The sequence below is a fragment of the Typopeltis vanoorti genome, chromosome 13 (genome assembly GCF_054136105.1).
Source record: "Typopeltis vanoorti isolate ZY-2024b chromosome 13, IOZ_Tvanoo_1.0, whole genome shotgun sequence".
Classification (NCBI taxonomy): Eukaryota; Metazoa; Arthropoda; class Arachnida; order Uropygi; family Thelyphonidae; genus Typopeltis; species Typopeltis vanoorti.
The window spans coordinates 104,622,335-104,634,340 of record NC_143561.1 but is presented as its reverse complement, the minus strand read 5'-3'; the positions used below and the strand labels follow the sequence as shown (position 1 = coordinate 104,634,340).

Below are 12,006 nucleotides of genomic sequence, written 5' to 3'. Positions count from 1 at the left end.
GATATATTAAACAAAAAGATAATAATTGTGAAAACGCATAAGAAAAGAGTGTTATTCCATTATGTAGAAAGATTACTTAAGCTAGTTAAATATTGGTCGTGAAATTCTAGGGAAAAAGAACGTTAATGTTTGATTAAAGCAGTATACCATTCCTAGGAATTAGATAGACAAAAGCTTAGATGAATGACTCACAATTTTTAATAATTGTAGTGTAATCCAAGGCCAAGAGCACAGGATTAAAAGAAGTTGCTGCAAGTATATCATGTGCACACGGCACATGATGAGTAGGCAGAAAAGAAGAAATCCTCTACCGAGAGATATCACGTTGAGCCTTGTTGATGAGTCGGGTGAGGAGATTATGAAAGGTGCCAATAGGGTGCGGAGATATAAAAGAGTTAGGACCCCCCCCCCGAGGCATTTATCCTGGTGGTTGGTTTTGGTGTGTGGACTTCGCGAGTGGAGGGACGGTTCCAGAGCGTGAGGGGAAATCTCTGCCCTGATCGGCAGAGGGAAACGGAAGACACTGCGTATCCACGGGAAAGGTTATGCGTTACAAGGTCTGAGGTGAATCACATTGCTCCGGAAGAAAAGGGTAGTCTGCGAAGAGGCCTCAGAATCTAGGTAAAAAGGCAACACATGCTAAAGAGTGACTTTGCCCCAAGAATCCTATTGAAAAGAAGGCATGACCGATTGAAACAAATGGGCTTGCATATGATCGAAGAATCCCAGGTACTAACCCCAGCATGAAGAAATCAATTTGAGGGTCCAAGGATGAGTAAAGAGAGGAACACGCACAGGAGATAACTATAATACGGTATCGTGAAATTTTATTGTTAAATAGTGTAAATGAATGATATGTGAATCAAGATCTAAGGACTTAACAAAGATAAAATTTAGGACTGTAGCAAATTATAAGTTGTGAAAGTAGACAAGTGTAATTTAAAGAACATAATGTATGTTTACTAGGTTTTAATTAAGAGAGTTATGATGATCTTATGTGTGAAGTAATATAGAACAGCTCTATTGTTAATCCTATGTGAGTTATGAGAATTTATTGTTCGTATTTGATAATTATGATAGCACATAAATTTGTAGTTTAGAAATGATCTTTCCCAGACTTCCATGAACTGTATATATGTTAGTATGTTAAATAAATCTTTTGCTTACTCTGATTCAGTTGTTTGTTAGTACTATTCGATGCACCACTTGCTAAATATGCGAATCTAAGCGGCAGATTTGAGTAGTTTGTCTACGGTCATGATTGCACTGTTGTTAGTCACTGAGGTACAGCTGGGTATTCACTTCTTGTTTAAGATTTTCTCCTTTAAACTAATTGTCCTAAGTGGCACAGTGATAACAAATAAATGTCTTAGGATTTTATGAGAAGAACCTCAGAAACTTTGTTGCATTTGGATTTTGGCTCTACCCCCAGGGCAATTTCTTTTCTACTTAGATAGTACTACGTGACACCAAGGAGCGAAACGTAGAGCACATAGATATCAAAGTTATTAAGAAAAGGTGACACAACAACGGCTTTTGCGCACTTGCCCTCTGCTGCTCTCGGCATTTACCAGTAACCTGTCACTGCCTGTTACTATTCGTTACATTTGCTGTGATTGCCGAGTCTAGTTAACATTATGCCGTTGCATACTGCAATGGATGTCAAAGACGCAAAAGCCGCAAACATGTTCCTACATGCTAGTAGTTGCAATTTTCGAGATTTATTACATAACTGCAAATTTACGTAAGTCACGTATTACTTAAGTCGGGGGGTACTGTATATATATATATATATATATATATATATAATTTATTTTTCGTATTGTTGAACAAACTTAAAGAAATGACTGTTCAACAACCTGATTGAACGTTTTTTTATCATCATTCCATTTTTTTTTTTAATTAAAATGCATGGACTTGTATAAGCTAGTTGTTTTGTGTTTTTAACAGGTTTTCAAAAAAAAAAAAAAAAGTTAAATTTTCTGTTGTTATTATTATTATTATGAAAATGTCATTTACAGTTGTGTTGATTTTACCTATATACATTAATCCATCAATTACCCAACCACAGTGAGAAAGCAAATTTGCTGGTTAGATAATTGAAGAGTGGTAGCTGAAGATAAAATTACAAGGTGGTTTTACCAGCAGTTTGTTTAAACACCAACCCATTCAGTGATCAGTTAACTGAAGTCATTTGAAAGTTGAATATTTGAGAGATCACTGTATTTTCTTGAAAAGGAAATATGAACTCATTTGTTATAATATTCTTTATTAAAGCCCTATTTCTATATCTGGTATCATTATAATAACAAATAAAGCAGCAAATTTAGATAATTTTTTTTTAAAAAAAAAAAGGTCCCCCATTTATGGGGATGTTTTTTTGGTCCCAGTTGATCACAGTAAGTGTATAACTACTGTTCTGAGTGTGCATGTTACTAGGTACCCCCACTTAATAGTAAGTAAAAATGCATTTAGCCCTCAGAAAGCCTCAGATCATTTGGACATGCACTTCGTGAGGTGTCAAAAGCATCCTATAAGGATTTAGACAATTACATTTTGGTCACTTCAAATCAGATTGCGGTGGATATTGTTGCAAAAATAGATTCCCCCCCCCTCCCTACAAAACTAAAATTTATAAAATGGAGGCTTAAAAGTACATTGAAATAGTAGATTATTATATTTCATTTTAATTTAGTTATTTCATCATCTTTTTAATGTATTATGCCCCAGCAACTTGTTTCAGCTGAGTAAATTTTGTCAGGATAGGATAGATTAGTCTTTACCTGATGGATGTATTCTTTGGTTGATTTGTCTGTTTCTGGGGGATGTGTGGAGGATAATGGAGTTTCTTGAAGAGGAAAGCTTTACATTCATGTATGAAACTTGCTAAGTCATCTACAGTTTGTTAGCTGTCACTCAAACAATGACAAACTTTTTAAAAACTGTGATCATAGAAACTGGAAAACATTAGCATGTTTTTAAGATAATACTTCTTTTTAGGTTAAATATCACTCCAGGAAAAACTCCAACAGCAGAATTGATTGCACAGTCCAGAAGTACTCCTGTGAGGCGTACTCCAGTTAGAGGTACTAAGCGTAAAAGAACAATTGTCACTCAAAGTGAATCAAAATCCAGCAGTGACTTTCAGATTTCATCATCAGCAAAAGGAGACATTGAAGTGTCAGATCATGATCCAGATGGCAAATATGTTAAAATCCACAACAAAGGCAATAATGTAAGTAATCCTTTATATAATTTTTGGAAATAACTATTTAAATATTTATAAATTCAGTATAAACTGCATTAACACATTCACTCATAGGCAGTTTGTTCACGAAGAGCAGAATTGGTAGATGAATTTGAAAATTCAAATTGCAAGGTTGATTCGCTGAACAGTTTCTATTCACTCCAAGACAAAAATCCATCATGCATTCGGTGGCTTAAGTGAAAAACTTATGGTAAAGCCTATGACAGCTAGAAAAAATAAATAAATAAAATATGAAACTCAAAACAGATTTGACCAAATGTAGAAAAAAGCTTGCCACCTTCAAATAGCAGTTGAGCCTTCTTGTCCTTCACTGAGACTGTTGGGCAGAGCTTCCATCCTTCCCTGTTTCTACTTTTCTCACATCCACATGGTACATCATCTAAAGATAAGACATTAGTCTTTCTTTCATTGTATATGAACTGCTCACAGCATGCCTCCTCTGATTCTTTGCCAGAAGAACTTCAGAATCAATAGTCATGATACAAATGCATCCCATGGTGTATTATGCATAAAAGTTGTCATACTCATCTGGATTAGTATGGAAGAAAGCCTCTATTCAGATTATTTCGGTATTCTGGAAAATGGGGGGGAGGGGTCATTAATGGCCAACTTCTTCATTACTTTGAGACCCACCAATTCATTTGTGATTGCCATACTTTTTGTAACTCCTACTCATTAAAGACTTTTCTGCAAACCTATAGTATGTTTGTACTCTGCATAGGCTAAGATTTTTTTTTTTTATTAATTTTGTATATTTTTTGATTTCTTTTTTACATAGTCCAGAAACCTTGCTCTAGAGATCAGACATGGAACTTTTTAAAGCCACTTCAGGCTTCCAATAAGCATGCAATGGTCTCACACTGGCATGAAATTCATCTCCCATCTGAAGACAATCACAAACATTCATGCCCACAGTGGGATTTGAACCTGCAGTCAGTTAGAGAGCAGATATGCTAACCACTCGGCCAACCAGGCCAGCATGCTCCAAATCATTCAGTTCTGTAGAAACACATCTTTGTCTTATTTCTAGGAAGAAAGATCTTGCTTCACATCCCCCCCCCCATCACCACCACCACCAAAACACTTCTCTCCTGAGAACTTTTAACACTTTATCAATTCTAAGTCTACCCAACATTAGAGCATTTGTCTCATGTTGTGGTGCAGTCAAAATTTCCCTGAGAATAACTGCATTCAGAACATTGCAGGCTGCTTAATAGATGGCTCCTCCTCCTCCCTGTCTCTCATGGACTCTCACCCTTCCCCCTTTTTATAGATATTTTCACAGATGCTGCTCTGCCAAGCTGCCAACCACTATTCCTTTGTTTTCCCTTTTAATCATGTAAAAATATGAGTAGCTAATAATCACATCCCAGTTCAACCATATAATTATTGAATGAGCTCATTCTTTTCTTTCATTTCATCATCATCTTCTGTTTTTTTTTTTTTTTTTTGGAACAGTTTTCCCCATATGTTTTACCCATGGAATATAATCACCTGCTTCAAAAACACATTAAAAGATTTCCTACTTTCTCTGCAATTACTTTCCCACATTTAGCTCTGTTATTGCAGAACTAAATGTGGGAAAACTGGTGTAGTTTCACTATACCAGCAAAATATTTGGTGTAGTGAAATAAGAAAAGCCTCATTGACTATGTTATTGTTGAGAGTAATAATTTCATGCTTGTTCAGGATACAAAGGATTTGAAACTGGAAGTGATCATCATTTTGTTTTAAGTAGGATAAAAATGAATATCACTTTGAAAAGAACAGTATGTAAGATAGTTTTTTTTTTTTTTTAATTAAAGTTGAGCAGCTTTTATGGGGGAACTATAGATTTAACCATATATACATTATTCAAGGAAAAAATGAAACAGTTTGAAAACAAGAACCAAATTTTGGTGTCTCACTAGCACACTTAGAAGAAAACATTGATTGAGTCATGTAGAGAGGCATGTGGTGAGGTTATCTGCAAGTCTAGAAAAATAAGAACACCAATGTGCACACATGATATTAAAGAATAGTCTTGGAAAAGAAGAAAGCATACCAAAAGTTCCTAGCAAATAAGTTGCAGATATACAGAGAAAAATATAAGAGAGTTAATATATATATGTAAAAGTAGCTAAACAAAAGTTGTGGGAAGACTTTGGTAAGAATATAAAAAATAAATATCAGGAAGTTGGCAGAATGTTCTGGAGGCTATTGAAAAAAATTAGAAATTGAGGAAAGAGTACTGTAAAAGTAATCAAAGATGATAAAGGTGACATGAAAACTGAAGATAAAGATATTCTAGATCTTGGTAATAATTACTTGAAAGACTTAAATCAAACAATAGTAGTAGTATATATTGAAGAGGAATGCAAACAGGAGTAATTATAAATACTTCAGCTATCAAAAGCCTGGAATGTGGATAGATAGTTGGAGTAGATGATATTCAACCAGAAATGCTGTTTAATATGGAACTATTAAAGTTTTACAGTGACTAACTAAGGAAATAAAGGAGAATGTGAGAATTACAGAAGAAGTTCTCTACTAAATATAATATTTTTCTAGGTAAGATTTATACAAACATCCTTGAAAAGAGGATAAGAAAATTGTAGAAGAGAAACTTGGAGAGGAACAAGCTGGGTTCAGCCCAAATAGAGGGCAAGAGGATTAGATTTTCACTTTACAACAAATAGTTGAGAAATCATGGGAATATTAGAAGGATCTGTACTTAAGTTTTGTGGATCTGAAAAAGGCACATGACAAGGTGCCCAGAGAAAAGTGAAACACTATAATTACAGATGGTAAACAAAACATTATGTGTAGTAATACATAGTTTATATTAAGTTATATCTCTGCATTTAGAATTGAAGGAAGTACAGGAAGATGATTTGATGTGAAATCAGGTGTAAGACAAGAGTGCAACTATCTCCACTCTTATCATCTACATAAATAGCATATATGTAAGAAAGTATTAAACCTGATATTAGAATCGGAGATATCCAACTTAGCTGTTTGTTTTATGCAGATGATTTTGTACTCCTAAACACGTCTGGTGCAAGTCTCCAGGATTCTCTAGCTAAATTGAATAAAACATTTGCCATGAAAAATCAGCAATCAAAAGACAAAACTGTGATAATAGATAGGAAAATTCAAAACATGAACTGCGTCCTAAATGGATTACCTATAGAACAAGTAAAACATTTCAGCTATTTAGGCACAATTTTTAGTGAATATGGCAGATTAAATATGGAAATAGATAACAGAATTAGCAAAGCTTTTATGGTAGAAGTCAACTGAATAAATTTATATGATATAGGAGAGAAATTAGTCAAAATAAAACTAGCTGTCAGAGTAGTGTTCAAACTAATTTTAATCTTGGATCTCAGTGAACATACGGCATCAATGGCAAAATCTTATGAAAAAATGAAGATAGGAAGGAACTTGACATTGTTAGCATTCAAGAATGCATGAGCAGAGTTCGTTTAAGATGGTAGTCACTTAAACAGAATGGGAGAGGAAAGGTGTTTGGTGCAAAGATGGCAGGAAAAAAACCCAGTGGTAGACCCAGGATATAAGTGGATTGATTCACTCTTTCAAAAAGTGCCCTTGAGGATTGAAATACTAGATATAACAATATTGGAGTGCTGACAAGTAATACTGATTTTGAGAGAGATTGCAGATAGAATGTTAGTAGTAATGTAAGCTTAATTATATAGTACTGTCATGGTGTTCTGTACATCCCTCCATGATATATATCAGGAAATTGATGAAGATGATGAAACGGGGGCCTAAGCAGAGCATTGATACAGAAGAAGCATATTCTGAAATATCATTAGTCCAATAAATGCTTATGTAAGTATAATGATATATGTAAAAGCAATAGTGAAGAGTGTTTAACAAAATTAATTTCCAAAACTGGTTAGTTTTAGACAGTAATTTCTGTTCATATTCATTCTCTTAAAGTAGTTTTGTATTTCTCTGTCAGGTCTTTCTAACAAGAAGTGGTCATTGTAATTAACCTCTGGTTTGGCATCAGCAGATCCTCTGACTGGAAGAAACTGGAATACCACATTTAACAGATATGATATCTGATATGATTTTGGTATTTCTTTATATAAGGATTTTTCAATAAAAGCTGAATTAGCTAGTCTCATATGAAGGCAGAAGGATTTTTGTTCTCAAAAATTCAGGTTTTTCATCTTACTAAGCAGGCAAACAAACTAGAAACAGAACTTGCAGACATAGTACACTGGCTTTATAGCCTTAATTGTTTTGGCTACAATTCCAAAACAACAAAACTTATTTCTCAGAATGTAAGAAGGATGGCATTTTGCATACATGAAAGAAATTAACTATCAGTTTAATAGAATGTAAGAGTTTAGTGATTGTTTATGAAATACCATTAATTGTAAGTAATATATTCTCTATAACTGAAATCATTTGAAAGGTGGACATAATAAGCTTTAATTCCTATTGTAAGAGGACTGAGTAGATCATGATATGCTTGGCGGATCAGCATATTGATTGCAATAATGTTTGGACACAGATGTGAGGGAATGTGTCATCATTATATCTTCCAGTATATGTACTTTTGTTTTAATGCACAGAAAATTATCAGTTGCTATCTGGTTTCTTAAAATGAGATTTATGGGCGTTTCTGACCATACTCATTTTAACGTTACTGATATAAAAAAATAATCTGCAATTATTAAAAAATTTTTAAATTCTTATTAAAATTTAGTAATTAAGTAAACATAGATCGATCCTGGATAAAATAGTCTTATCCCATATTGATGTTGGAATTTCATAGTGGATTTCAAAAATAACTAGGAAATTCAGCTATTAATTGTTTCAGCTTTCAACAGATTTCTGTGTGATTTGTTATAAATTAGTTATAAATGCACATTAAAATATTTTAATGCACATTAAAATATTTTAATGTGCATTAAAATATTTTACTATTAAAGTAATATAGAGAACATTTTGTCCCGAAATGAAAAATAAAATAAAATTACTTAATATAGTGATAATTATGCATTAGCATTCTGTGAAGTCATTAATATTCTGTAAATTTTTTTAGGATATTTCATTGAGTGGTTGGCAGCTAATAAGAAAAGCTGATGATAAAGAAACTCTCTACAAATTTCACCGAAATATCACCATTAAGGCCAACTGCTACATAACAGTAAGTTGTTAAGTTTAAGTGATTAGTTGCATTAATTTGATAACATTTTTGTTATCAAAATTTCTGATGTCATCAATTCCTAATATGTATTCCCAAGAGATGTACAGGATACCAAGACAGTACTGTATACTAAGTACTATATATATTAAGTCTTCATTGTTACTAGCTTCCTACTAACAACTTTCTTCCAATATTATGAAATTTTATAACAATCCACTTTGATATGGGTATTTTTTTTCTTGCTATTTTGACATCTGTCATCTCTCCTCTCCTTTGTTGTTGAAGTGACCAAATTTCCTGGGAATGACAATGACTTCCTGGGAATTTAAAGAAAGTTAAAGATCATGTTGAAAAATTCCCTTCAGTAGCATCATGCTATTCCAGAAAGATACAAAACATTTGTACCTCAGTATTGCAAAAATGTACTATTTATATAAGGAAGAATGCTTGAATGATATTTCCAAACAAGATAGCAAGATACCCTACTGAAGATCTTTCTCTACCAGCCAGAACATGTTATTTTTCGAATTTAAAAAAAAAAAAAAAAAGGACCATTGCTATCTGTGTATGCAATGCAGTATAATGCTGCAAAAATTTTAAAGAAAAATATTTACTAGATGATTAGAGATGGCATGTTCAATGCAAAAAAAAGAATGCAATTGATAGAGAAAGGTGTCAACAGAAAAAAAAAAAAAACATTTGTGTGCTGTACATTTGATTTGCAATTAGTTCTGCTGATACCTTATAAAATCTGTATGTACCTTGTCTAGCCATAAATACTGTAACAACTTGAACAGTGCACGAACCTTTAATCTATCAGTAAACCATTTACAGCTTTCAGGATATACAAACGTGCTTATAGCAGCACTCAATGTTTGAAGTTTGTCCCTTTTGCCTTCACGCATGCCTGAAGTCTGTGAGGCGACATATCGATGGTGCCATGTACAACAGCCAATGGAAACTCTGCCACTGCTCACTCCAAATCCACCTTCAGACTGACAATGCATTACTCTCTCAATCTCCACCCACAATTTGAAGTCTAACAGATTCAGATCAGGACTTTCAGATGGTGATATGTGGTTAGGCACATTTGCCTCCAGCCACTGTTGTGTGGTCCTCACCTTTTGTGCAGAAGGTCCATTGCCTATCGTGAAACGGGATGTTGTTCAGGGGCCACAGGTTCCAGCATGGTGTCTTGATACATTTTGGTGGAAGTTTTAGGTCCCCTTTCTCGCAGAAATGCAACTTGGAAAAAACCCCTATACGTCACTCCTCACCAAACCATCACTGACGTGGGGTAATGACCTTTCTGAATCCTGGGTGCTATGGCATATATGCGACTATCCGGGGCATCATTTTTGGCGGTTAAATGACTCATCAGTAGTGAAAATCTCATTGGCGAAAAGGATATCTTGTTGTCTGTTGGTCACATGCCACCAAAGAAAGCACCTCACCCCCTGCCGCATAAGTTATGGTGTTAGGAAGTGTCCAGTAGAACGATGATTGGGTCTCACTCCTAGGTCATTAGTTAGTAGACGTAACATCATTCTCTGCAACATGTTCATTTCGTGACATCACTTTCTGTGTTTTCACAGGATTATAGCAGAGGCATGCCTTCACAGCTCTCACAACCTGTTGCATCCTAATGCAGTGTGGTCAACGTTCTTTTGCATTCAGATATGTCTTCTGTATTGTTATAATGGTTAATAGTCCAATACACTAACATCTTACTGATCCTGAGTGTTTTTAGCATGTTGAAAATAACAGGTGGCTGCATTCCAACCTTGTGAAGTGCTGTTACAGCTACACAGTTCTCATAATCTCCCCACAGCATATTGATCCATACAGCTAAACTCTCTTTCTCTCTCTCTCTACTGATTAACACACAAATGTTGGCTGTACACAGCGCCACTAATAGAACTGGACTTATGCAATTCCTTGGGCAGAAGTTTTAACAGTATTTATGGCAAGATTGTATAATTTCATTATTTATGAGCTGAGCTCTGTGAACCCTATGGTATATTTTATTAAGGTTCAACAAAACTGAATGAGTGAAATATATAGGAGTAATAAATTATACTTAGTTTTCTCTTACAGGTGAAGCCATTATTTAAAGGAAATAGAGTATGTGTAATGCACATGCCTCTATTAAACAATTAGTAATATTCAAATACATTTGCAAGTATAAGTTCTTTTAATTTCCCGAGTTTCAGTTTTTTTTTTGTTTCATTTACAATTTTTCATAATAAACCTTAAAAAGCATATTTTTCAATATTTTCATAATTGGATTTAATGGGTTTTTCAGTAGCCAACGATATTTAGTCTCAAGTTTGCATCTGAAAGGTGCTGGGATTTGATTATTTTTAAAAAACTTCTGTCCATATTTTTCTTTTCAGTGGGATACTAATTTTTATTCTACTCAAAACTAAATGGCAACCACTTCTTTTTTTTTTACATTCTCTGTATTTCTTGTATCCTGAACCAGGATGATATTGCTATTAGCAGGAAAGCGATTAGTAATACTTCAGAACGTGTGTGTGTGTTTGTATATGCTTCTCTTTGTAATGATTTAAACTTCTTATATTTCTTCCTTGCTAGAACCTTCAGTGAGACTTTGGTCCAGTTTTCCATTTTGAAATTTGTTCACATCACTATACTTAAATTGCTTGAATTCCTTGAAGTTTCTTTTCATTTTTGGTGTTGAATATTATAGTTATGCCTATCTTCCTGTTATCGTCTTCTCATCTTGTCATCCATTCCATTGGTAGCATGTGACTGTGAAAAGTTTTCTTCCAAATTAGTCTGTTATATGCTAGATCTCTAATTTGATCAGCTCTTAGATGTCTGGTATTTATATAAGGTCTGTGACATAAATCCATCTACATTTTAATCTGAGACATTTTTGTTCCATTACTGTTTCATATCTACTTTGTTAATTTCATCTTTGGTTTAAATAACAATATTAGATATGCTTTGCTTACACCAGTGATGAATGTGGCATTTTCCAAAGCAGAGCAGGCTAAATTTTTTTTTAAAAATAACTTTCCCTCTTCTTTAATGATGTACTGTCAAGTAGTAACACACAGTAATTCTGTCAGCATAGATGATGGGAGGATGTCTGTGCCCTTCAGATTCCTCTCCACATATCACATACATGTTTCTGAATAACCTGGATTTATTCAAGAAGATAACGTTTTCTTCATGAAGAACTAATTTTAATATCACATTTCTTTAATAACGTGATCTGTATAGATGGAATTGCTTGAGAGTCAAAGCTAGATAACTGGGAGGAGAACTGATCATGCCTTCTGACCATGGTCCACCCCATTAGTAGGTATCTAGGTGGATACCTACTAATGGGGCAGTTTGGGACTTAGCCAACCAAATCATATTTTTATTGGCTTAAACCAAAATAAAATGATGGTACAACATAATGGTATTGCATTTTGACTGGGTCAATAGCCTGGTTAAACAAGGCCTCTACTGTTTATGTCAGGAAACCAGGGCCAAGAGCAAAAAGTCAGCTACTGGAACAAACTTGAAGTAAACATATGTGGAGTTCAAGATT

At 34.1% G+C, this 12,006-nt stretch overlaps 1 protein-coding gene across 1 annotated transcript in view; it reads left to right on the top strand.

Moving 5' to 3' along the window:
• Positions 1 to 12,006, top strand: part of Lam (Lamin) — a 170,709-nt gene that overhangs the window by 113,260 nt on the left and 45,443 nt on the right. The window contains exons 7-8 of the mRNA XM_090402545.1: positions 3,001 to 3,235; positions 8,334 to 8,438. Coding sequence (XP_090258671.1) covers positions 3,001 to 3,235; positions 8,334 to 8,438 — 340 coding nt within the window. The remainder of the gene's footprint in view (positions 1 to 3,000; positions 3,236 to 8,333; positions 8,439 to 12,006) is intronic.